This window comes from Cynocephalus volans, chromosome 14 (genome assembly GCF_027409185.1).
Source record: "Cynocephalus volans isolate mCynVol1 chromosome 14, mCynVol1.pri, whole genome shotgun sequence".
In the NCBI taxonomy this organism is placed as follows: Eukaryota; Metazoa; Chordata; class Mammalia; order Dermoptera; family Cynocephalidae; genus Cynocephalus; species Cynocephalus volans.
In genome coordinates, this window is record NC_084473.1 from 25,903,270 (window position 1) to 25,928,957 (window position 25,688).

General features: G+C 46.8%; 1 protein-coding gene across 2 annotated transcripts in view; it reads left to right on the forward strand.

Annotated features, from left to right (window-relative positions):
- The window catches only part of MAPRE3 (microtubule associated protein RP/EB family member 3), a 53,283-nt gene extending 28,076 nt beyond the window's left edge, over positions 1–25,207 (forward strand). The window contains exons 2-7 of one of the 2 annotated variants that reach the window (XM_063078317.1): positions 20,520–20,647; positions 21,311–21,456; positions 22,076–22,277; positions 23,575–23,729; positions 23,869–24,021; positions 24,287–25,207. In XM_063078317.1, the coding sequence (XP_062934387.1) occupies positions 20,527–20,647; positions 21,311–21,456; positions 22,076–22,277; positions 23,575–23,729; positions 23,869–24,021; positions 24,287–24,355 (846 nt within the window). In that variant the 5' untranslated portion in view covers positions 20,520–20,526 and the 3' untranslated portion in view covers positions 24,356–25,207. The remainder of the gene's footprint in view (positions 1–20,519; positions 20,648–21,310; positions 21,457–22,075; positions 22,278–23,574; positions 23,730–23,868; positions 24,022–24,286) is intronic. The other variant, XM_063078316.1, reaches the window with a different exon arrangement.
- The last annotated feature ends 481 nt before the right edge of the window (positions 25,208–25,688 follow it).

Here is a 25,688-nt window from a genome sequence, read left to right on the forward strand (position 1 = left end):
GGTGCCAGACGTGGGGAGAGTGCTGGAGAGCAAGGGGGACACGTGCAGTCAGGGCTTACTTCAATGGTAGTCTGCAAAGAAGTGGATATGAGGCTTGTAACATGGGGCTAATGATACCTTTATCACAGTTGTACCTCACAAAGGATGTAGAGGGGATCAGATGAAGTAGACAAAATGCACAGTAGGGTCATGCACGTGATAGGGCCTTTGTCAATGGTGGTCCTCTTCCCTGGCCTCTGAGAGTGTGGCCTTTTGCCAGTCCTATCACAATGGCAACTCACTTTCAGTTCCTATCAGTTTAAAATCCTTACGTATTTTGCACACGGTGTTGCAAATCTTTATGTCTTTTGCCAAATATCTTCCTTCCTTTTTTTTTTTTTTTTTTCCTTTGTCTGTGGGGGACATGGAACAGCTGGCTGGTACAGGGATGGAACACTGTACCTTGGTATTATCAGCACCATGCTCTAACCAAGTGGCTTAACCAGCCAGCCCACCATTTGTTTTTCAAGATCCAAATTCAGACCCTCATGTGTATTTCTTTTGAGTGATTTAGCCTCTTACCATAACTTGTCACAGCAATTCGGGGCCTTGATTCTGTCAGCCAGTGCTCATAGAAATGGTGGAACATGAGCTCAATCTTAAAAGAAGGAGAGCATTCTTGTACAAGTCAAGGTGGGGAGGTGTTTGATATTAGGAAGACTGGTAAAAGGGTGACTGAAGCTGAGGGTCTGAAGAATAGAGAAGTCAGAGAAAAGGCTGGGGGGAAAGGAAGTGAAATGAACTTAGGAACACAGTCCAAGAAGTTTGGTCTCCATCCTATAGAATCTATATAGATACAAAGGGCCACTGGAGGTTTGGGGGGTGGGGCAATTAAAACAGTGTTTGGAAAGTTTGTCTTGCAATGAGGGGCAAGAAAAGTTGGAAGAAAAGAGACTAGAGGCAGGAATACTGTTCAGTCACAGAATGGCAACAATCTGGGCAAGGATGATGTCAGTGAGAATGGAAGGGATGAGATGGATGAGAAAAATCAATGACTGATGATAACTTGGCCAGAGTGGGAGAGGTAGGAGTAGAGTCCAACTACACGCACTTTTAACGTGGCATTTCATGGATCCTTGCAGATATTTTTAGCATTTTATTGGATAATACAAATTTAAAATATAAATTAGTTCTAATATTTTACCATAAAACATTTGCTTCTACATTATCATTATTGTTTCCATTTCACTTCTGAATATATTTCTCAGTATTTTATAATGCAGTTTAGAAGGAAAAAAATGGCTTTTCCAAACTACTTATCTTTCTACCAATTCTCAGTTGTTGGTTCTTCAAAATGATTTCACAAGACCTTAGTTTTTAAGATGCAAGTAACAAATTCCACTTAAATATATGGATGACTGATTGTACAAATAAGTGTGTTTGTGTGTCAGTATTGTGCTTTATCCAGATAACATAACAATAAAATAAATTTCAGTAATACCAAAAAACACCAGGTGAGTCCTGCGAGACAGGCGTTATGAAAGGTTCTTGGGGATTGAAAGACATGGTCCTGCTCAAAGACATGGTCCATGCTCACTGCTGAACAAAGGAGAGAGGCCCGTGAACAGATGAGTACAGCACAAGGTCATGCGAGAGAGGACAGAGGCACGAAGCTCTGGGGCCCCTGATGTCCCTGTTATATCATGGCCAGATGAGGGAGGGAGAAAAAGGAAAGAGGGAATAAGAGAAAAGGGAAGAGTGAAAGATTTAAAAACAGGGGGGGAAAAGAGTGAGGAAGAAAATAGAGAAGTTATAAGAAAGTAACTTACCCTTTGTTACACTTTGCAATGTGTGAAGTACTTTCAGATAGGTTATCTCATTCGATTCTGCCAAGAAGCTTAGGAGAGAAGAAGAAATGAGAGACGTGGGGGTGGGGTGGAGGATATGGAAAGCAAGGCCTGCCGTGCAGAGGAGAGAGGTGCCCTAGGAAGATCTCAGAGCCCCTGGTGGGCCTCCTGGCCCTCCAGGATGACAGCGCCCAGCTGGTGGAGGGAGACCTCAGTGGCCCTGGTTAGAAGCCAGTGGGGACATTTTAAAACCAAAGAACTAGCTGGGAACTCTGAACCACCCAGACAAAAAGCAACAGAAGCCTTATAGTGATTATTTTGGCAACTTTTGTCAAGGACTGCTTGCTGCCTGACCACAAGCTTTCTGCCATTCTTTACCATTTTATTTTATTTTTTAAATATTTTTTATTGTTTTTTTTTTCTTGTCACAAACACATGTTCATTGTAGAAAATTTAGAAATTCTAGATAAACTCAAAGAAGAAAATAAAAATCCCATATAATCCTACCAGCAGACAGAACCACAATTATAATTTTAGAATATACCCTCACATTGTTCTTCTATACATATTGGTATATTTTTGTTCTATAATACTCCCCCGACACATACACACTTAATATATTATAAACATCTTTCCATGTCTTTATCAGTTGGGATTGTGTGTACAGTTAATAGCAAACCTATTAACAGTGGCTTGAACAGTAGTAGGGGTATTTTGCTCACATGACAGGAATCTGGAAGTAGGAGGTCCAGGCCTATAGAACAGCTCAAGGACATCATCAAGGACACTCTAGCTCCCTCGGGCTGTTGTGTTACTGTTACCTCATGGTCTCAAGGTGGCTCTTAGCTGTAAGGGAGGCTGGGAAAGCAAGTATTTCATTTTTCTGGCCTCTCTAGTGGAGACAGGCAAGGAAGAAGGGTGTTGGAATGGGTGCTGAGTCAGCCAGCCAGCCGTGCCAAAGGGTCATTACATATTTTTCTAGAATATCTCTCTTTTAAGCAGCTGCATAGTTAAGATGTACCATGATTTATCTAACAGTTCGTGGTTGGACATTTCAGTTGTTTCCAGTTTGTCGTTATTGTAAATATGCTTATACCTAATGTTTTGCACATAATCATAATTATTTATTTAATATAAAATGCCTAGAAGTGAAATTAAGGTCAGAGAGTATATATAATGTAAAGGCTTTTAATATCTTTTTTTTTTTAACCAAATTGCCCTCCAAATAGGCTATACTAAATTAAACTCTCACTAACCGTGTTCAAAAGACTGCATTTCCCTCCACCCTCAAACACACATTTCTTGTTTGTTTTGTCATTAAGCTATTATCCCACAACCATTACTGTGGATTTAATTTTGTATTAGCCTTCACTAGACTCTGAACAGCCCATTGGGCTCTCAGGACCCAGAGCAGGGACACCAAGAGCCACAACCAGCCCCCTCCCTTCTGCATTGCTGCCCGGAGGTGCAGGTCTGCAGGCTTCCTGCAACGCATAGGCAGGCTGGTGCTGCCCTCGTCCTGATGGGTACTGCAGATGACTCCCGGTGTTTTCTGTAAGCATGCACCTTGCTCATCTGTCCTTATTTTAAAGTTCTTTCTACCACTATGAAGTCATCATTTGTCCCCTCTTAGCCCAATTCAAGGCCATCCTGGCTTGTCTTAGATTGAGATGCACCTGGGATCTGGCCTCTTTTGAAACAGCTAGCCCACATCCTCACACATCACTCTTACCTGACCTGCCTCGGGTAAGCAAGCATTACAGGTCTACTTCATTCCCAACCTGTGACTGAGAGAAGGCTGAGAAGACAGTCTCAGTAGATTCTGGGGATATTGTAACTGTGTTAAGCTGCTTTTGTGACATGCTGCAGAGGGAAGTGGTCAAAAGAGTAAATTATCCCAAGGCATCACCACTTTGAAATATTTATTATTTCAGAGTGAGCAGTCAGTGAGAAGTTAGGCACTATGTCGAGGAGTCATCCATGGGTGAGAGGAGGATTCCCTGAATTGCAGCCCTCTGAGGAAATCATCTCTTGCACGTAGTAGGTGCTTGAATATTCATGCAAGTAGGCATGTAGTCGTGTGTGAATGAGTGAATGACAAATCCAAGCAAGACTTAAGCTGAATGCAGGAACATAAGCCAAATCCCTATACCACACCACCACCTCTCTAAAATAAGAAAAAGAAAATTCCATAATTGTCATTCCAGGAGGAAAATGATAAGGATTCTATTTCTGTGGGCCATTTAGGACCTTACCTTGACCTCTTGAGAGGTGACACCCAAAGTGTGAAAAGCACTATGTTAAGGAAACTGAGCTCTTTGGGCTTTCTTACAGGGTATGGTTTTATGCTTCTCTGTCAGTTACCACCACCACTAGGAACAGAAAGGGAGAGAAAAATTTATGAAGTACCTGTTGTGAATCCAGCTAAAGCCAGGATCATGATACCCTGGCCAGTCACTACTGTCAAACTTCTAGTCACAGCTTCTACCCAAATCCCTTACTTTTCCCCACTACCGAATGCTGCTTCAGTGTGATACCCACAAACTCAGTCCCACACACAACTCACTTTATTCAGTAATATCACAGTCTCCAATCTCCTTCTCCCTACCTAATTACATTGTTATTGGCTCTTACGTCAAAGACTTTTAAAATTTTTCTGACTGGCAACAACCTCCGACCTCTAACCATCACTAACCTGAAATTGACTAATTTTAGGTTCTGTGTGGATGCTCCACTTAGGTTAGCTTTAACCTTCATGACAGCCTGGCAGCAGAGGTATTTATAAATTATTAGTAAAGTTAAGCATGTTTCATATGTTTATTAGCCATTTATATGTCCATGAATTGTTTGATCAGAGTATCTGTTCCTGTGAACCGTACAACAGTGATGTCCAAAAGATACTTCTATTTTACGATAAGAAACTCAGGCCTGGAGAGGCTGCCTTTGCCACGAGCCCAGAAGATTGTGAGAGACAGAGCTGGAGTTGGGTTCTTTGGAGCCCTTTTCACTTGTTTTGTGCAACTTGCTGCTTGTCCATATGGCTAAACGTGCCAGCGTTTTTCTTAGGAAATACCCCTTAAGGCTACCTATGTTGGTAGTGCAATTAAAGTTTGCTTTCTGAATTCTCCACTTCCCCTACTTTTAGCAGAATCTTAGAAAATCCTAAGTCATTTTCCCTTCATAACTCTTTTCGCTCCTTACCCCCATTTTCTAGGCAAAAATTATAAGAGGGTGGTATCTTGGTTAATGTCCAGCTTTGTCTTGGTTCCCTAGTAATGTACATCTTCTGCATTTTTACCAAACTTCCACTTTTTCCACCCCAAAATACATTTTGGTATAGCTGGAATAAGGCAACAGTATTTTGCTTTCCTCTAATAATTACCTTAGGTGCATCTTCAAAATCTTCATATATAGATGTATTCTAGTATCTCATGCTTAGGATAAATTACATGGGATATCAAGGATTTAGCAAAAAAAAAAAAAAAACAGTAAATGCCACAAATATATCTGGTCTGTACACATTTATCCCAGGACCCTAGATCTTCAGTAGAAGGAGTGAATGGTGAGAATTCATCATCAAGGCTTCCAGATGTTTGTTAAACATGACCACACAGATGACTTGTGGATCCTTCAAACTCTATAGCCCAAAACAGTTCACGGAATAGTAAATATACATGGGAAATTAACATGGAAATACATTCTCCCTCACTAGTAATCAAAGAAATATTATTTAAAAGAACAAAAAATCATTTTTTATTAAATCACATTTAAAAAATAACACTCAGTGTTGGTGAGAGTGCTTTAAAATGAGCACTTATAAATTTCTAGAAGAAAAAATGAAAGGTACAGCCTTTTTGGAAAGCTGTGAGGCCTTTAAAAAAACATAGGTCTTTCCCTTTGACCCAGTAATTCCCTGTCCAAAGTAGTCATATATTTAGATAAAAATTGAATGTTCAAAGATATTAATTTCATAGCCACCAAGACAAAGTGCTTGCTGCTCTGACCCATTTGACATCCATCCTGGGCTATTGGTGCTGCAGAGTCCTCCCTCCTGTCCCCTGAATGTCTAGCCTCTGAGCAGGAATAGATGTTTCATGTCCCTGTACTGGGAGGAAAAATGATATTAATTTCAGGACTGTTTAAATATCGAAAATGTCCAACAATTGGAGAATGATTTAATAATAGCATGGAATATTATGCCCCATTAAACGTGATGTTTCCTAATATCCTTAACTATTCTTTGAGGTCTTCACAGTATAATATTGAGTGAGCTCCCGGTCTTCACCCCATGCTCAAACCTGCTTCTCCTGCAGTTTTCTCCATCCTCCCAGTGGCTTGGGTCAGAAAGCTTGGGGTCATCTTCGGCTTCCCTCCCTCACATCCCACAGTGTTCTGCACCAAGTCCTGTCAGTTCCACATCCAGTAGGATTCTCCCTATTTTCCAGGCCTCTTGTAAAGCATGAACTGAAAAGGCTTGAGGGGAAAAGAAAGCAATCCAGAATGTCCCTTGAGTGGTTAGGGTTTTGATTCCTAAAGCAAGGCCCAGTTTTTCTCCTTCTTGAATTAAATTATCTAACAATCTCTTCTTCCTAGGGCAGACACAAATGGGCCAAACAGCCTCATTGAGAACATGACATCTAAAGGTAGGGGAGCAGGATTCAAAGTATTACTAAAATGAGTAGAAATATGTGAGGGAGAAAGCAATATGATTTCATTGGTGGTAAGCCCGTTTGCTAAGAAATGTTGTGTATTTTCAGGGAGCAATGAATATTGTATAGCATGAGGGACCGTCGAATTTAAAAGGAGATCCTAAAACCAAGTGTGCAGAAACCTCCACTAGCTTAGCTGTTGTGGCTATCGGACAAGGTGAGTAGGCTTTGCTACTGGGTCAAAAGAGACTTAGTCAGGGCTGGCCAGTTAGCTCAGTTGGTTAGGGCATAGTGCTGATAACTCTAAGGTCCAGAGTTCAACCAGCAGCCAAAAAAAGAAAGAAAAAAGAAAAAGAGAGAGAGATTTAGTAGGCTATTGATGTCTGATGGTTCCCATTGTCAGGGAGGAAATATAATTTCTTCTCAACTCATAAGTTTGTAGTTGGAACAGACCCCCAGCTACAAAAGACAGATTAACAAGAGAAAAATAAGCAAGGTTATTAACATGTGCAATGCATGTCACACAGGAGAAACCCGAATGAAAAGTAAGTCAAGACAATGGCTTAGAACTCTAGTGTGCATAGCATCTTCAACAAAGAACAAAAAATTTGTAGGGAAATGATAGGACAAAGGAAAGCAGTTTTGGGCTTCCAAAGGCAGGAAACTATGGGAAGGTAAATACAAAGGAAAAACTAATGGAGTAAAGTTTCTTTGCAGATTTCTCTGCTGCTCTCTGGGCTGATAAAAGCTTTCTCCAGTAATGAAGAATTTATGTCCTGTCTTTAGGCAGAAAAGCAGGATGGAGAGAGCGTTTCCTCTGTTTGCTGGTGCTTAATTGCCTTTAGCTAAAAATAACTTTTATGTCAAAGAGGCATATCTTGGGGTGACATATTCTGGTTTCCTTCATTACGAAGCTGAGTCATAACACCAAGGGTTTGTCTATATCTCACATGTACAAATAGGTAGAAGGTTTATGATAATTAGGTAAGCCCACAGTGACAGGTTGTTAAAGGGCTAATTTAACTCAAAAAAGACCTCTTCATGTTTAGATTCCCAGGGGAGAAGTTTGCACTTGGTTAAGTTATAAGTGTGATGATTTCAGAAAAGTTGGAAACCCACTACCCACAGTAGCCAGGATTCTTCTTGTCTCTTAGGAATAATTGGGAAAGTTCTGACAGGCCTATAGTCTGTCAGAAGTAAAGAATTTGGCTCCTTGGGATAAATTTTGTCCTGCATCATGAACTTCACTTTGAAAAAATTGTAACTTCTCTTTGAAAACCTTATGCCCTTTCTGAAAGAAAACAATAAATAGCTGGAATCAGACTTAGAGCTTACCTCACCTTTAGAACACAACAAGAGGTCATCCACATATAAAATAAGAGTAGAATAATGGAAATTTCAGGTCCTTGAGGTTGTGGTTGAGAACTTTAAAAAGTAGGAGGGGCCTCAGTAAATCTTTGGAGCATAGCAATCCGGTATATTGTTGATTTTTCCCAGGAGAAGGCAAACAAATATTGACCATTTTGATTTAAAGCAATGCTAAAGAAAGCAGAATACATATCTACAACTGTAATATATGCAGACTCAGGAGACACTGGAGATAAATGAGTGTTTGGTTCTGGACAGGGAATGACTATTTTATTTACGGCCCCAAGGTCCTGAGCAAATCTATATCCCCACCCACTGGGTTTTTTGACTGGGAGGGTAGGGATGTTACAAGGACTTGTTCAAGGTATGGTGAGTTCTTTTTCTATCATGCTGTTGACTTTATTTTAGTCCTTCTTTAGCTCTGGCTTAAGAGAGTATTGTGTAGAAATTTAGGTAGGTTGTTCTGAATCTTGATGGCTTTAGCCCCAGTCATCCTGCAAACAATCAAATGTTTGAAACTTTGTTCCTTTTTTATTCTAAAGTGCCTCCCAAACTATTTTTGTTCATATCAAAGATACTTTGACTGGGCACTATAATTCTAAAGTATCCTTGGTGAAATTATGCCATGTAGAAAGATAAGGTCACAAATTTGGGTGATAATGTAAGTGCATGTAAGAAGCATGAGTCTGTCCCAGAAAGGTACTCTGGTTTAGACTGAGACAAAGCCATAATTCTGGGAACAGTCATCCCAAAGAGTTGCTTGTGCACCTCATGTTTAACCCCACTCCCCCAGCTGAATCCCTGGCCCTTCCAACTACAAACGCCAGCTAGGTTTGCAGTTCCCAGAGGACAGAAAGGTTTAGAGAGGAGATCACTCCCAGGGCCAAACTCTCACAGACAAAGCAGGAGAAGACTAAGGAAAGTTCTCATAGGGTTTATTTGTTAGTTCAAAAATTAGAAACAACCCAGATGTCCTTGAGTGGGTGAATAGATAAACTGTGATACATCCAGACCCAGACATGTACCATAGTTTGTAATACTACTCAGCCATAAAAAAGAACTGTTAATCCACACAAAAACTTAGACAAAAGTCAAAGGCATTATGCTGAGAAGAAAAAATAGCCAATCTCAAAAGGTTACTGTATGATTCCATTTATATAACATTCACATTCACAAAATGACAAAATTATAGAGGGACAGAGAACAGATCTGTGGTTGCCAAGGACTAAAGTTGAGGGGAGGGCAGGCAGTATGAGGGAGTTTCTGTGAGATTATAGAACAGTTCTGCGTTCTGGTAGGGTAGTGATTACAGGAATCCGTACATTTGATAAAATTTCACAGACACACACCAGAAAATACATCAGACTATACATCAGTAAAAACCGATGAAATCCAAATAAGGTCCGTAGTTTAGTTAATAATGTACCAATGTCAATTTCCTGGTTTTAATAATTGTTATGTAAGAAGTTATTGGGGGAAGCTGGATGAAGATACGTAGGAATTCTTTGCTCTATTTTGCAACTGTGAATCTAAAATTATTTCCAAAAAAATTTTAAATTATTTTTAAAAATTTTAAAATTATTTTAAAAGCTTACAAATAATTGGAGGGGTGCTGATTTCTGCAGCAGCACTTGGGAATCTCTTCAATTTTTACTAGAAAAGATAATATACAGTCTCTGAAGAATTATAAATTGAATGCAGTTTCTATGCCCTATAATTTCATTTGTTGTAATTTTCACTTGGAAATTATTTTAATTATAATATTGTTACCAGTATTTTGTATTGTTACAAATATATTGTATATATGGAAAAAAAAAATCCTTTGGTGAGTTTCCCCTCAGTATAAAATAACTCCTTAACTGCAGCGTACAGAGCTTCTGGTGGTATGGCTCCGTCTGCCTTTTTAGCCACATCTCCTTCTGCCCCAGCGTGCATTCTGGGATGAACTATTTGCAATCTTTTCCTCTCACTTCTCATTTGCTTGATGAGTTTCTCCTTCAAGAGCCAGTTCAAACTGTGCTTCCTCTATAAAGATTTCCCTGGCCCAGGAAGCAGAGTTGCTCCAACAGCATTCTCTTCCTGTGTTGGTAGCTGGAGCTTAACATATTGCTCTTGGGTTATTTCATTCACTTGTCTAGCTCCCATCCCAGTCTGTGAATTCCTTGAGGACCCAAACTGGGACCCATTCCTGACTATAGGCTCCATGCCTGGCATAGTGCCTGGCACGGAGCATTGGTGCCTGGAGCACACACCCTGAAAATGGTGGTGAGTGAGTCTGAGGCTCTGCAAAGTCCTTAGGAAACAATTTTGTCTATTCTTCCCTGCCTTAATATGGTAATTTTCCACAAAACTGAAGATCAAAAGAGGCTCTGATTAACCAGTTAAACAAAATAGTCAATTAATATTAAAAACATTATTTTCAAAACATTCAACTTAATTAAGACTTTATATTAAAACTTTTTCCCTTTCTTTCTTTCCATTCATGACACACTGTTGTAAGTAGCTTGAGAAAGATCATGAGGTTGCACTCATGAGCCTCCTTGGACAGAAAAGATCTAGAACTTAAGGATATGGATTCTGAAAGAGAATGGGTGGGATGTTGAGATAGGGAGTATGAGCCTATGTTTAATCTATATTTTGTTTCAAAATTTCACTAAAAGAATCAGGATGTTCTTCGCCCTGCAGGCAGGCAGTCATTAGTCTACCTGAAATGCTGCAGCAGACACAAGTGGCCTTGATGACACACTCCTGATTTCCCTCCCCAGCCTTCTTCATGGGCAAATGACTTGGGACTCTGTAATTGTCTGCAGGTGTAGCTTCTGTCCCCACACTCCAACAAAATGACTCAGACTTTCATCATTTCTTATTGCACAATCTAATGACCATTTTCCCATCTAAGGTCTGGTAGCTTCATTAAACAGGGCAGCGGACCTCCTCCTTGAAACCGGCCCCTCCCTTGTTTCTGAGACATCACCTTCCTCTCTCTCCACCTCCTCTTCTTTCATCGCGTCCCCTTACATTCCTCCAAGATTTAGTCATTGGTCTTACGCTCACTTTTAAAATAATAATAATAAACATGTTTCCCATACCCCTAATTTCCCATTTTCTCTTCACTGCTTTCTGACATCCTGTCATCTTTAATGGCCCAGATTAGGTGCCACCTTCCCCCAGAAACTGCCTAACTGCTAAGTCCCCTTTGCATGCTCACCCTTTGCATGCTCCTGCAGCACTTAAAAGCCAAATGTACTTTCACTGTTTAGCACTTCACATGTTCTGATTTGTGGCATCCCTTGTTTTATAAATTAATCTTACCTGTTCAACAAAATAAAGGCTCCATAAAGACAAGACACCTGCCTTAAAATGATCCCGCATACTCATGGTGCCTCAGATTAAAGAGATGTTGCAGTCACTCAGAAAGAGAAATATAAGGAAGAAAATCTCTGAAATTTCCTTTCCTTCTTCCTAATTCTCAGGGGGCTAAATCAGAGTGAGTTGTTCTGCTCTAGAGATGTGAAAAATCAAATTGCTCTTCCTGCCACAGTGTGGTGGTGTGGAAAGAGCATGGGAATTGGGTTCAGGTGGCCTGGGGTCAGCTCTGACCTTGCCAGTGGTTGATCTTGATCTTGAGCTTGGGCAAACACTTGAATCCTGAGCCTTCATTTCTTCATATGCAAAACTGAGATAATTAATAAGGCTCTTTGGAAATGAATGTTATAATCCACAAGAGTGGCATTCCTGGTGGGAATTTCAGTCACCATGGTAGGCCAGGAGAGAAGCACTTTGAAGGTAGGCAAGCCTTCTGGTATCTCTCCAGTGCATGTCCCCACTTGGGGGCATGAAGAATGGCAGTCTGCTGAAGAGAGGACAGAGAATCAAACAAACACTGAATTGTAATGAGTTTGTTCTGGACATCTTCAGGATAGACTTTCTGGTGGAAAAGTTAGAGGATAGATGAGAAGTCCATGCCCTGTCAAAAGGGCAAGGAAATAAAACTAGAAGATTCTGAGATGGACTATGAGATGGAAGGAGCAATGAGAGCAGAGAAGGGCTGAGCCTCGGGTCAAGAGGAAGCAGGCTAAACAATTCATAGAATCCAGGCATTTCAGAGAGCTTTTCAGAGATGGTGAGAACATGCCACGTGGCCCTAGACAATAACTGGAAGCCAGACAGTCTGAAGAAACATAGTTGTAAAGGAAAATGAAGTGACATGGCTTGTATGTGCCCAGAGACACAGATTTTGGAGCTTTTGGAGCATGAAGGCCCATTGAGGTAGCATGAGACCCATGAGGGCTGCTGGAAACATGAGTGTGCTCTTCCCAGCACGTCACGGCAGCTGCTGCAGCCCCACTGCCTCTCTATCCTCAGACTAGCTGCAGTGGCCAGCAGCCCAACCCCCAGAGCAGGCCAGGCTGAGAGGTGCGCCCAGCAGGTGACCAGGTTCCACTGTCAGAACCATCCTAAAGCCCTGCTCTGGGGAATGTGGCAGCACCGTGGTATGTGCATCAGAGGAAGAGATTTTTTAAATCTCCTGCTGAGCATTCCAAGGCATCATGCTGCATCGGATTGTGTGTGCTCAGAGAACGCAGCTCACGTTCTACTCTTCTCCCTTCCCTTCATGTAGCTGGCAGCTCCTCCTCAGGATCCACAAGAAGAAGTGAGACTAGAAACCCCCTTTCTGAACCCACCTGCCCTCTGAACCCTACACCCTGGTTTAACCTCTCCTGTTCATTCATTCATTCATTCCACAAATATATATTGAGCAGCTATTGTGTACAGAGCCCTGAGCCAATACTAATTGAAGGAAGAAATGGGAAACATAGCTCCAGAGGCAGCACTCTGTCTTTCTGCCTGAGAGCCATGAAGATCAGGTGGCAGAGAACCAAGAGCCAAGTCTGTCCCTGCTCTCTCCCTACTCAGGACCCTGATCAGAGGGTCTGTCGGGAGTTGGTTCATGGTGCTAGGAAGAAGAACATGAGTCGAATATGTTGACAATTTTTTGCCCATCAGTAAAGGTTGCTCAGCCCCCAAGGCAGGGTGATGATGAACCTTTGGTTCCCACACAGCATCTCTCATTATCCTCACAACAACCCCATGTGCAATAACATCATCATTCTGATTCTTCAAACATGAAAACTGAGACTCGGCTACCTTCACCTACTTGCCCAAAATCTCTCAGGCAGTGAGTGGCCAAGCCTGCAGCCAAGCCACGTCTTCTGCCATACACCCTCTTGACCACACCACATGGCCTCCAAGAGTTGCTGCTGGGAGCCTTGGTTTGGCGGGCAGCTCCATGGAAGTATGTTGACTTCAAAAGTAGGTGTCTGAAGAACTTAAAGATTTCCAGTGAAGAACCTTTAGAAAGATAGGCTTGCCTTTCAGTCTGTCCACCTAGACGGACCCTACAAAAATGGATTAATTTTAGCAATGAGAAGAAGTTCTGTTAACTACACTGCTGGGTTCCCATTAAGTCTTTTGAGTTATGGTCAGATAGAGCGACCCCTAAGGACTTCTTCCCCTAGACAGCAGCTGCAGGGGATAAGGCAGCCTTACCCAGACCAGTCCTGGGAAACCCTCTATAAGAGTTCAGATCATTGTTCAGCAGGATGTGCCCACATTCCCAGTGGCTGGGATCTTAGCAGCACTCAGGATCTTAGGGTAGAGCTATATGACCTAAAAGTGTTATGAGAACAGAGAAGCTCCAGTCCCTACCTGAACCTACAACCATCCAGATCCCTGTCCTGGCTCTGCGGGAGTGAGCACATGCCAGCCCACCCTGGAACTACTCCACTTCCCATCTCTACCTTCGACTTATCCAGCTTTGAGAGGCTCAGCCTCTCTGCGAGTCAGGCCCTTGATCAGCCAAGAGAAGGTGATTGGCTGGGTCTGCCAGAGCTTTGTGACCCGCTGGCAGGGCTCCTGCAGCCCCTCAGAACCCTTCATCCCTGCCATCACAGATGGCCTCCGTGTAACCCCAGAATAACCTGCATGTTGACCCAAGGGGGCAAAGGGTAGCAATTTTGTAGATTTTCTAGTCAGGTGACTCCAGCCCCTCCTGGGCCTGAGCAGGAAGGGGCAGCCCAGTGACAATGGGCACAGCCCCACATCAGGAGCGGGAAACATTTTGGCAGACACCGCAGAGTTCTCGCTCCTCTGATCCCACAGCATCTGTTCCAGTTTTCCTGGCCGGTAGGATGGCATCTACAAAGCAGAATATATGGGAAATGTGGAGTTGGGAAGGGATCATGGTGAGAGGTCCAGCTTTAGGAAGCCCAGATGGCTGTCTCCTGGCAGAAAGGGCAGAGAAGAGCACAGTTCTGTAGACTGTCTCTCTTCTGGACTGGCCATCCCATGGTCTCAGAGACAGGAGGCTGGCTGTGTCAGGTACCTTCTCCAACAAGTGTCCTTGGACTAACTGTCTGCCCCAGGAATGCTGGTAACGCTTACCGAATGCTTACTGTGTACCAGTCACTGTGCTCAGTGCTTTGTATACATAGCTCACTTAATCATCATAGCAGCTCTATGAAGTGGGAACTGTCACAGTCCCCATTTTATAGATGGGGACACTGAGGCCTAAAGTGAAACAGCTAGGACACCATGGAGCCAGGATTTGAACCCAAGTGGTCTCACTGGAGGTCCAGTACCCTCAAAGCACTGCCTTTTTGGAACTTGGTAGAGGCATGCCGGCCACCTCCTGCAGAACTGGAAGACCTGGTGTGTCTTGCACAGCCACACTGGGCAGAGCGTGGTCTGGGCACTGCAGGGGGTTCTTCCAGGGACCAACCAGAACAGGGCTGAAATTGAGGTAAGGTGAGTGCTAGAGAATCAGAGAAGACAGAAGGCCTCTGAATTATCTTTAAGATATGTTTGTGGAAGAGAGATTTCCATTGAGGATTTTAAAACAAAAAGCCAAATTAGACTTAGGTTGGTGATAATGTTATTAAATATTAGAATATGAGATTTCAGAGTTATGATGCAGACTTATTGACCATTTTTATGATTTAAGAATATAAGAGCCTAGATTGAAGTGTAGTCCTAGGTGTCTGGAAGGAACTCGATGGTCTCTAGAAACCTTCTGACTGTGGGATATTGAGATTTGGTCTTGATGACCAAGGCCTTGGCCTGCAGAATGACCATCAGCTTCCCCCTCTCCCCATGAGAGCTGAAACTGCCTTTCCTGTTGCCAGCGAATGCACCGTGAACCTTATGGTCCTAGCACAGGAAGTGATTTAGCAGTCTCCAGATTAAACCTCCTCAACTTTCCTTTCCCAACTCCAGACCTGATAGCAGGACTTGTGGCCCTGCAGAGCAGGCTTTTCCCAAGGCCACATCTCAGTCTCATCCTCGAGTGGGGTTTCTAGTTGATTTGGAGGGTGATATGCTGAAACCCAATCAGAGGCTGTCTCTCCTGACAGTCACCATGTGCCAAAGGTGATGGTAGAAACCAGGGAAGTAAAGGCACTCTTGGTAACAGGAGTGTTGTATCAGTAAGAGTTTTCTCAGACTGTGTCTCTGTTGTCATTAGAGGGCCGCTGGTCCATTTAGAGCCCCATGCTTGGGCAAATGTTTTATATATCTCCACCCCCAGTAGCTGGTCTGGTCTGAGTCCAGGCCCAAGTCAACTTCCCACCCAAAAAGCCATCAGAGGTTGGACCAGTTGGTGAGTTCACCTTGTGGCTTTGGGGAATAGGGGGGCTGGTTCTGTCAAGAACCTCCAAGCAAACCCCATGCTCCGGACCACTCCAGCCTGTCCGTCTCTGAGAGGACATCTCGGCCAGGAATGGGCACTCCACTCAGCCCCCTTCCCTGACACCACCAGGTTTTGACTAAACCTGGCTTCCTCTTCGGGAACAAGATCAAACTTTGAGGCTCTCCCTTTTCTAAACTGAGCTAGGGAAAGGGGAGTTTGGGGATGGGAGAAACATGTAGAGGAGTCTTTGCTCAGGACCTGGGCGCCACCTGCTGGCTGTGTTTAGTTCTATTCACAGGGCCAGATCTAGGAGAGGAAAATTGAAAGGGCATCCTGCCCTCCCCGGCATGATGAGGGATAAGGAAACAAGGAGGCTGGTTTCTTCATGAAGCTCTAGCAAGTATGACAGAGAATCCTTGCAGAGACCCCCGGGTGCCTTGGATGAATCCTCCTAAGCCAAAATGGACCCCATCCAGGGCAGAAGGTAGCACCACCTGAAAGAACCTGAGCCAGTCCTGAGTGGAGACAAAGGCTCTGTTCTAGTATCAGCTACCACCCCGCCCCCCACTTCCCCAAAAGCCACATAGGGTGACAGCATGATTGGTTGCTGAGCCCTAAAGGAGCCATTTTTTCCCCCCAACTTCTTCCTTATAGGCCCGTTGCCACTTTTCTGATCAAAGATGTGGAAAATGCCCTCCCATTATCAGACACTGACAGAACTGGAGAGACCTAGGCATTTTTCGAGTAGCTATGTCGGTCTTGGTGACTCTTGGAGCCCTGATAGCAAGGTCTTTAGTTGTGTTCTAAACTCCAGGAGAACTGGAGATCTTTCCTATGTACCACGGAGGAGGATGGCTAAAACATTCCCCCCAGGGAGGTGGCAAAACATGCCAACATCCCAGCCTATGTCACTGCAACACAGGCCAGTAAATCCCAGCTACGCACATACATCACATGAGGTCTGTGGCTCTCACACCTGGCTGCACCAGAATCCCTTAGGGTATTTTAAAAATTAAATAATAGGGGCTGGCCAGTTAGCTTAGTTGTTTAGAGCATGGTGCTGATAACACTGAGGTCCGGGGTTCGATCCCTGTACCAGCCAGCCACTAAAAAAAAAAGGGAGGCAGGATAAAAATTAAATACATATATGTTACACACACAAATGCCCGGGCTTCACTGCAGCCTATTAAAAAGTCACTGCAGGAGAAACTGATGTACTCCTGTAGTAAAGAAACTCTGGAATGCACGGAGTGAACCATCAGCAGGTCCAGTCCTGTGGAATCCTAGGAAGGCTGCCCTCATGCCAGAAGACCCTTGAAGCTCTAATGGTTTCAGTCAAAAACTGGAGGAAAAGTTTGGACAAGGACCACTGCCTCTGCTTTTCTTCAATAATCAGTGTTTGAAACTCATACACATTAAACAGAAAAAAATCCCTAAAATGGCTCAGGAACTCCCAGGGCCAACTAAGACCACCCTATACCCCCTGGACCACCCCTGCCCAGCCCAGTCCCCCTGAGGCCTAGCAGAATGTTAGCCACAGCTGGCCTGGAATCACCCTGTCCCAAGGGCCTAGAGGCAAGGCCTCATGGAGGAATGAGTCTCTGAGCCTGTGGAAAGCTCCCAGATAGTCATCTGGACAGTTACCAGACTAGTTTGTGCCCTTTGCATCCAACACCTGGCCACCTCCACAGACCCCTGAGACCTGGCAGAGTCTGACTACTCATACTTCGGAGCCATTCAAATCCATCTTTCTCTACCTCTGCATGTTCTCTCCTTCCCAACGTCCTGCAGCACTCGCTGTTCTCACTACAGTTGTGGGCATTTGGTTATACTGTTCTCATGTGTGTTTGTCTCCCCTGTAAGATTATAAACTCCTTGAAGATGGGGCACATCTTTTCAATTTCTCACAGTCCAAAACAAAATACTCATCAAAATAAAATGCACTTTCCTTGACCCTACCCACTCTGCCTCTTTAGCAAGCTTAGTGTCCCCATCCACTCCTACTGCTGTTACTTTAGGTGTGTCCTCTGGAAACTCGTAAACACTCTCCTAACTCCAGTCCCTGAAATCCCATTCCAACAACATGGTTAGGCAATTATTGTTCCCCGAGAATTGGTCTGGAAGCCAGAAGTGAGTGAAACCTAGCCTGGCCATTGAAGAGCTAGAAGGGTCAGACGCACAAATGAGTCAAGAGCCTGTGATGAATGCCATGATAGCTATGCTCAGGGTGCTGCAGAAACAGAGGGGGCACATCTCCCACATGGGTCAGAGGAGGTTTTCTGGAGATGATGTCAAGGCTGAGTCTTAATGGTTGAGTAGGGGTGGGGGACCCAGGCCAGAAGGTGATGAAAGATGATTCAAAAAGAGGAGAGGACATAAGGAGGCATCACTCAATCGTTCGACAGCTTTACTGAACACCTTGCCTGTGACAGGCCTGGAAGCCCTGCTCCTGGCCTCCAGGTGCTTGTGAGCTGGGGGCAGGCATGTAACAAGTGCAGAGGTGAGTGCAAGGCTCTGGACACAGGGTGGTGGGCTCGAAGCAATGTGCAAGAGGAGACTCAAGAGCAGTCAGAACTACTTTCGGGGGCCGGCCCGTGGCTCACTCGGGAGAGTGTGGTGCTGAGAACACCAAGGCCCCGGGTTCGGATCCCATATACGGATGGCCAGTTCGCTCACTGGCTGAGCGTGGTGCTCACAACACCAAGTCAAGGGTTAAGATCCCCTTACCGGTCATCTTTTAAAAAAAAAAAAAAAAAAAAAAAAGAACTACTTTCGGAAATCTCCAAAACTGCCAGGTCCCGAGTCCTTAGAAGCTTCCAAGATAATAATTAATTTTTGTTTCTTTTGGCTTTTTGACCCTGATTGGCCTCCCTTTCCCTGGGCAATGAAGGACGAAGATTATTTTTTTAAAGGAAGAAGAAATAGGAATAAATAAGAGGGTTTTCTCTCATGATTTTTCTTCAAAAAAGTTCATTTAACTTAAATGTGCATATAATGAGGTTCCATTATATATGCTGGGGTTGGGATGGGGACATGAGGGGAGCACAGCCCAGTGGGTGTTGAGCTGAGCCCCCCTCTAAAGCAGTGCTTCTCAAACTTGATTGTGCCTGCAGACCCTCTGGGCACCTTGGGCAAAGGCAGATTCCGATTCAGTAGGTCTGGGGTAGGGTGCAAGAACTGGAATTTCTAACAAGTTGATGCCCCTGTGCTGCTGGTCCTGGACCACAGTTTGTGAGCCACTGGAGCAGAGAATGAATGGACTTTGGAGTGGGGACAGCATTCCAGACAGAGGGTGAGTGGGGAGCTGCCTAGGCTCCTAACTGGGGGAGCAAAGTGGGAGACAGGCTGGAGAGGCGAGGTCCATTTTGCAGTTTGAAAAGTGGAAGGGAGGGCTCACAGTATGACAGCAGATGTCTGTGGGGGACAGGGAAGTGGCCTGGGTTGTATTATTACTTCACTGAGACACTTCGCATATCAAACTATTAAATATGGAGAAATATTCTTTACTCCAGAAATCTGCGCTCTCACAGTTCTCGAAATACAGTCCTTGGTCTGTCTTCCGTTTGTCCATTTCTGATAAAGACCTAGTTACAAGAAATATTTCCTTTCTCTTAACAGTGCAAGTCATTGATAAACAGCAGCTGACACTTGGCCTCTGTGTGGGGATGGGGGTGGTAAGGAGGCACTCTCGCCCGATGGCCAGAGGCAGGGCGCTTCTGCTCAGCTCCAGTTGTTGGTTGCAGTGCAGTCACCAAAAGAAGCCAGAAATCCCAAATTGTTGATGTGAAATATCCCAACTTTAAAATGATAGGCACTAATTCAAAAATGTTTCCAACACTATAAGTGCTAAACAGTTCAAGTCTACGAGGCAAATTCAACCACTGGGTGTCTCATTTATGACTGCTGGCTGAGAAGGCTTGAAGCTGGGGATGGGGAGGCCAGGATCGGGGGGAGGGATGGGCTGGAGGCTGAAAGACCTTTTAGGAGGCCTCTGCTAGCCTGGGCTGGAGGGAAAGTATGTATGCACCCTGAGCAAGGATCAGGGCATATTGCGGATGTAGGGTTGCAGGCCTTGAGGAATGATTAGATATGAGTACAAGAGGTGGAGGCTGTCTAGGATGACCCCACAGAGCTCTAACTTGGGTGAGTGGTGGACATTCACTAGGATAATGAATACAGGAACAGAAGCATGTTTTAAGGGAAGGTTCTGGAAACCGGAATTTAGGTGCCTCTGGGTCAGCCAGCAGGCCACAGGCCACAGGCCACAGATATATGGAGTCTGAAGTCAGAGGAGAGGCACGGTTTATTCAGCTTTCTAAAACAGAAATCTGGTCAGGTTACTGTCTGCTTAAAATTCTCTAATGGCTTCCTGTTGTCTAAACAGAAAATCCAGACTCCTCGTAGTAAACAAAGCCCTTCCCGATCTGTACCTGCCAACTCATTGCACCACACCCCAACGCAAAAACCTGCTGCCCAGGCCTGCCGAACCACTCAGAATGCCCGCAATAAGCCATGCTTTATCCTTACTGGTCCTTGTGCCTGCATTTTCCTTCTACCCCATCCCTTTGTGTGTCTGGAAAATTCCTGCTGCTTTCAGGCTCCAACATTTCTGCTCCGAAGCCTTCACTGAACCTGCCAAGCATAAGAGACCACGCCCTTCTTTGTGCCATCCCTGAACTTTTATGTCCTGTTTTACTGCCCTATCACTCCCTACCAAGGGATTTGCCTGTCTGTAAACTCCTCAAAGGCAGAGACTATATCTTATTGAATACACTTCGTATCACCAGTCCTAGCACAGGTCTGGCATATAGTAAACAATCATTAAATGTTTAAAGGATGAAGTAACCCTTCTCTAAGAGGGTAAACCACAAGGTTGGTCTGGAAGGAAATGCTTCTCATTGTCCCAGGGGGCATCCAGCGCCTCCTCTCCTTACAGTTGACAGCCTGAGGCCCCCAGGTGCTGACCCTGCCTTTCTTCTTTCTTTGCAGCTGGGGTATGGCCGTCAATGTGTACTCCACATCCGTGACCAGTGAAAATCTGAGTCGCCATGACATGCTTGCATGGGTCAATGACTCCCTGCACCTCAACTATACCAAGATAGAACAGCTCTGTTCAGGTAGGAGGCCCGGAGTAGGGGAAGCAGCCCTGCTGGAGGGAAGGGAAGGTGAGGGGAGGGCAACCACAGCAGGGAACGTGGCTCGTAATGAGGATTAAGGAGGAGAGGTGGAGAGCCTGTTTGGAGTTGAAGTCAGGAATGGAAGCTGGAAAAGTGAAGAGTGGGAGAGGCATATGAAGAGCTGCAGGAGAGAGGAGGAGTGGGGCAGGAGAGCGGGGCAGGAGAGCAGGAAGGGCAGAGAAGCCCCAGGTGAACAGCACGAGGTCCATGCAGCTACTCTGGCTCCAGCTCCCAGCTCTTCTGGTGGTGCAACCCTGAGCAAGTCCTTGCACCTCCCTAGGTCTCAGTTTCCCATCCATAAGGTGGAGATACTATCACCCGTGTAGCCAGGGCTGCTGGCAGGATTGAACTACACATAGGCAGTGTTTGGTATGGTGCTGGTACATAATATGCATCAGTAAATAGTAATTGCTCTTATTCTTGGAAAGCTGGGTGGGTTCTGGCATGTCTATCCTGAAAGTCGGATGGGCCCCAGCCCCAAAGTCAAGGAGAGAGGAGACCGGGTTTGGGGGAGCAGACCAGCAGAGGGCCTGCGGAAGAGAAGAGAGCAGCCGGGCAGGAGAGCAGCTGAGACGCCCCTCAGGCAGCCACGCTTCTCCACAGGGGCAGCCTACTGCCAGTTCATGGACATGCTCTTCCCTGGCTGTGTGCACTTGAGGAAGGTGAAGTTCCAGGCCAAACTAGAGCATGAATACATCCACAACTTCAAAGTGCTGCAAGCAGCTTTCAAGAAGATGGGTGTTGACAAAGTAGGTGCCTGAGCTCCGCGGGGCCCTGAAGAGCTGTGTGACCCTGGGGAAGAAGATGACCCGCCAGCTGGGGCAACAGGGGCTACTGGGGTCATCCCAGTGCTCGAATTTCTCTCCACCCCCCAGCTCTCCAGAGGGAGTGTTCCCCCAGCTCAAGGCACAGTGGAAAACCCCACACCTGACATCCCATCATGACAGCATTCCTTTCCCTTCCCCTCCCTGGACCCTACCCATCCCGGACACTGAGGCTCTGTATATGCCTGTTGAGTTGCGTCTCTCTGTAGGGCTCAAGAAAAGTCTATTTGTTCACTATCCCACCTCCATGGCCTCAGTGCTGTGGGTCCAGAGTCCCCAGCCCACATGCAGGCCGCAGAATCAAGGGATGCCTCCCCATGCAGTTCTTCCTGTGCCCGTGGGAAAGGGATGTCCTGGATGCCAGGCCACGGCCTGCCAGCCTACCTGTCTGCTGTAATGCCACGGGGGGGGGGGGGCAGGTGGAGATGGTGGAGCACTATGCAACCCAGGGCCTGGCTTTCCTGAGAGCAGTGGCCTCTCACAGAGGAAGGCGGCCCTATGGCAGCAGGTGGTTAAAGTGCTCTGCTTATGTGGTCTATTTCAGATCATTCCTGTAGAGAAATTAGTGAAAGGAAAATTCCAAGATAATTTTGAGTTTATTCAGTGGTTTAAGAAATTCTTTGACGCAAACTATGATGGAAAGGATTACAACCCTCTGCTGGCACGACAGGGCCAGGACGTAGCACCACCTCCTAACCCAGGTGATCAGATCTTCAACAAATCCAAGAAACTCATTGGCACAGCAGGTAATGTGCCCTAGCCGGGGGAGGGAGTGTGGGGGGCCGGGCCGGCGGGCTCTGCAGCCAGGAGTGCCCCCTGGTCCACCGGCCCGGCCCCGCCAGCCTGGAGGAGACTGTTATCACGGAGCTCAGATGACGCCGCCTGCTGCCCATTTAGACCAGGGGAAGTCACAGAAGGGGGTGAGAGGGCTCCAAAAAAATTGTTCTAAGAGGAGAGCCACCAGCGCCAGCCATGGTGGCAGCTGGTGGTAGGAAGCCCAGGCACTTTGTTTAGTAGCATAAGCTGACTTGTTTTTCTCAAGATGATGGGGCAGCAAGGTGGCATGGTTTCTCTGTCCAGGTTCATCTAGGCCAAGGGCCTGGTGCCAACACCACAGCCCCTTCTTGCCCCCTGCCCATTGAATGCCCAGAGGCAGGAGCTTGCCAAGTTTGGTCCTGTCTTCCCCCATTCCAAAGGCCACAGAGACTCAAGAGATGAGTCTCTAGAAATGGGATTCTTGAGGGGAAGGGAGAGAAGCAACAGGGCCTCTGGAGGACAGCAGGGTGGGGAGTGAAAGGGAGAGGAGCAGCCCCAGCCCGCGTCTGACCCCGTCATAGCAGAGCCACCTCCTCCGTTTGTGCTGCTGTCCCGCCTGGGCCTGCCCTCCTCCCCTGCTTGCTTTGCACTAGAAGCAGCCTGTTCTGTCTAGGGAGCTGCAGTCGCTAGAGAGCAAGTAGCCACAGCATGCGGGCTGTGCTGGGGAGGGCTCAGGTGCCCCAGTCGGCCGCTGCTGTGCAGATACCTGATCCAGCCCAGCAGAAGCAACAGAGCCCACCCTGAGACAGGGACCGGGAAGGGCAGGGGACAGGTTTCTTGGGACTCGTCCTGAGACTCTGAGGTCACCCACAGGGAGGGTGGCTTTGGGCTGGGGCTTCTGTTAGGAAAGACCCTGCACCAGCTGCTTTTCCTCAGGCTCTAGCTGCCATACAAGAGGACCCTGAACCCTTCCAGCCCCACTGCCTCAAATTTGCCCTCCCAGTTTCTCTCATCTCTCCCTCAGGTCAGCTCTCTTCCCACCCCAATACCTCACACCTTCTTTTAGCTCCCCGCCCTCCCAGGCTTGCCAAAGGCTGCTACCTGCTGAAGTATCACTTGTGGCCAAGGCTCGAGGCCTAGATGTAGTTGCCCTCCTGAGGAGAGGGGAAGGGTGGGGGCAAAAGTGCCTGCCTGTCGCATGGGCCTGCCGCGCAGTCACACCAGGCTGTCTCATGCCACTTGAGCTACGGGCTATGTGGCCTCAACTGACTCTTCTCTTCTGGGCAGTTCCGCAGAGGACGTCCCCCACAGGCCCCAAAAACATGCAAACCTCTGGCCGACTGAGCAACGTGGCCCCACCCTGCATCCTCCGGAAGAATCCCCCATCAGCCCGAAATGGCGGCCATGAGACTGATGCCCAAATTCTTGAACTCAACCAACAGGTGAGTGGGATGGGTAAGGGTAGCTGAGACAGCCTGCCACAAAAGCCAGGTCCTCAGGGTGTCAAGGGGACAAGAAAAGGGCAGCCAGGGAAATCTGAGGCAAGGACCTCTGGCTTGAAACCACCTTCTTCCCAAGCAGCTGTTGGACTTGAAACTGACAGTGGACGGGCTGGAGAAGGAGCGTGACTTCTACTTCAGCAAACTTCGTGACATCGAGCTCATCTGCCAAGAACACGAAAGTGAAAACAGCCCTGTTATCTCAGGCATCATTGGCATTCTGTATGCCACAGAGGTGAGCACTGCCCACTGGACCCTCCCCCATTTGGCCTGGCCCTAAGACCAGAAGCATGGTAGGACCAGAAGGGACCTTGGAGAACATTTATTGATGAAGGGAGAGGGAAGCCACTAGGCCAGGGTCACATAGAGCCACTATCAGGGAAATTAGGACTAGAACTCTGGGCTCCTGGGCTCCAGACCCCCGGCTCTGAAGCTGCCTGTGGGACTGGATACCCTCAGCCTGGCCTGCCTGGCTCAGCATTTCCCTTCCCACCCTCTAGGAAGGGTTTGCGCCCCCTGAGGACGACGAGATTGAAGAACACCAACAGGAAGACCAGGACGAGTACTGAGGGCGGCTGGGCCCTGGCTGACTGCACAGCTTCCCCGTGCCTCCCCTCCCTGCTCCTACCCCACATTATAATCCTTTCCTTACAGCGGTCGGCCGGGTGCTTTGTGTCAGTGCCACAGCACTGGGGAGCTGGGCGAGCAGGAGTGGGGGGATGGGGCAGGTGAACGGGCAGAGGCCCCATCCTTGTGTGGCAGTGGCCCAGTGGGCAGGAGCCCTGCCCTCTCCCCACCCCTATTTATTTCCGTTGTCTCTATGCTGTGTTGGCCAACACTTCCCAGGGTGCTGCTGCCACCCACCCCAGCCAGTCACCTGCTCCCCGACAGCCAGCAGCTGTATATTTGACAAAGGCATTGGTATATTTTTACTTACTGGATTTTCCTTGCACTTTACCTGTTGTTTTCCAGGGCTGACAGCAAGGCTCCGGGGCAGTGTGTCTGGCTTGGCTTCCCTTCTCCATGGCCGGGGCTGGGTGGGACTCACCAGTTCTTATTTATTTTGTCCTTCGGCTTCCCAGTAATTGGGGGGAATGCTGATGTCAGGGGAGGGAGAGGGGCTGAGGAGGCGGGGCTGTAGGCCTGGGGGTCAGGGAGAGGGAGGGGAGCACGCGAGGGATGGAAATGAGCTCCCAGCATCGGGCTCGCCCACCCAAGGCTCCCCACCCCCAGCACCGAAGCCCAGCACTGCCCCAAGGCCCCCTGCCTTCCCTCCTGCAACCTGGTCACACCACACAGACTCTGCCTGGACCCTACTGTACGTCTGCCTCCTGTCTGCCCGCCTCCCTACCCACTGCCCCTCGGGCACCAGCCTGCATATGTGTTCACTTTTATTTAAATAAACTCGTGTGGTAAAAGTCCATGCCATGTCTCCCTCAGCCAGGCCCCAGCCTGGGTCTCAGTGCTGTTTGCCTCTCGCGTGCTCCCCTCTCTCCTGAGCTGCTGGCTGTGCAGCACAGCTTCACTGTCACTCTCTCATGCCTCTGGGCTCAGAGCCCAGCTCTGACCTCGTCCCATCTCCCAACACCGGTGACTGCGCTCTAAGGGAAGGTATACGGGCCACAACCCCCAATCCCTAAGGAGGAACAAAGTCTGGACCATGGCTGTGATGGTGGGCAGCCAGTAAAGTGGCTGTGGGGTAACGGAGTGGCCCGGCTGCAAGATGCTTTGCTTCAGTCTCCTTTGGACCAGTCAGACTGCATGTTATCCCCTACCCCTTGTCAGAGCTCACACCACAACAATGATGCAGCTTGAGACATGGGCTCATGTGACAGAGCTGGGAAGATCACCAAGAGCAAGCATCTCTGAGCACTGAAGCCCAGAAGGACAGCAGTGTCCAAG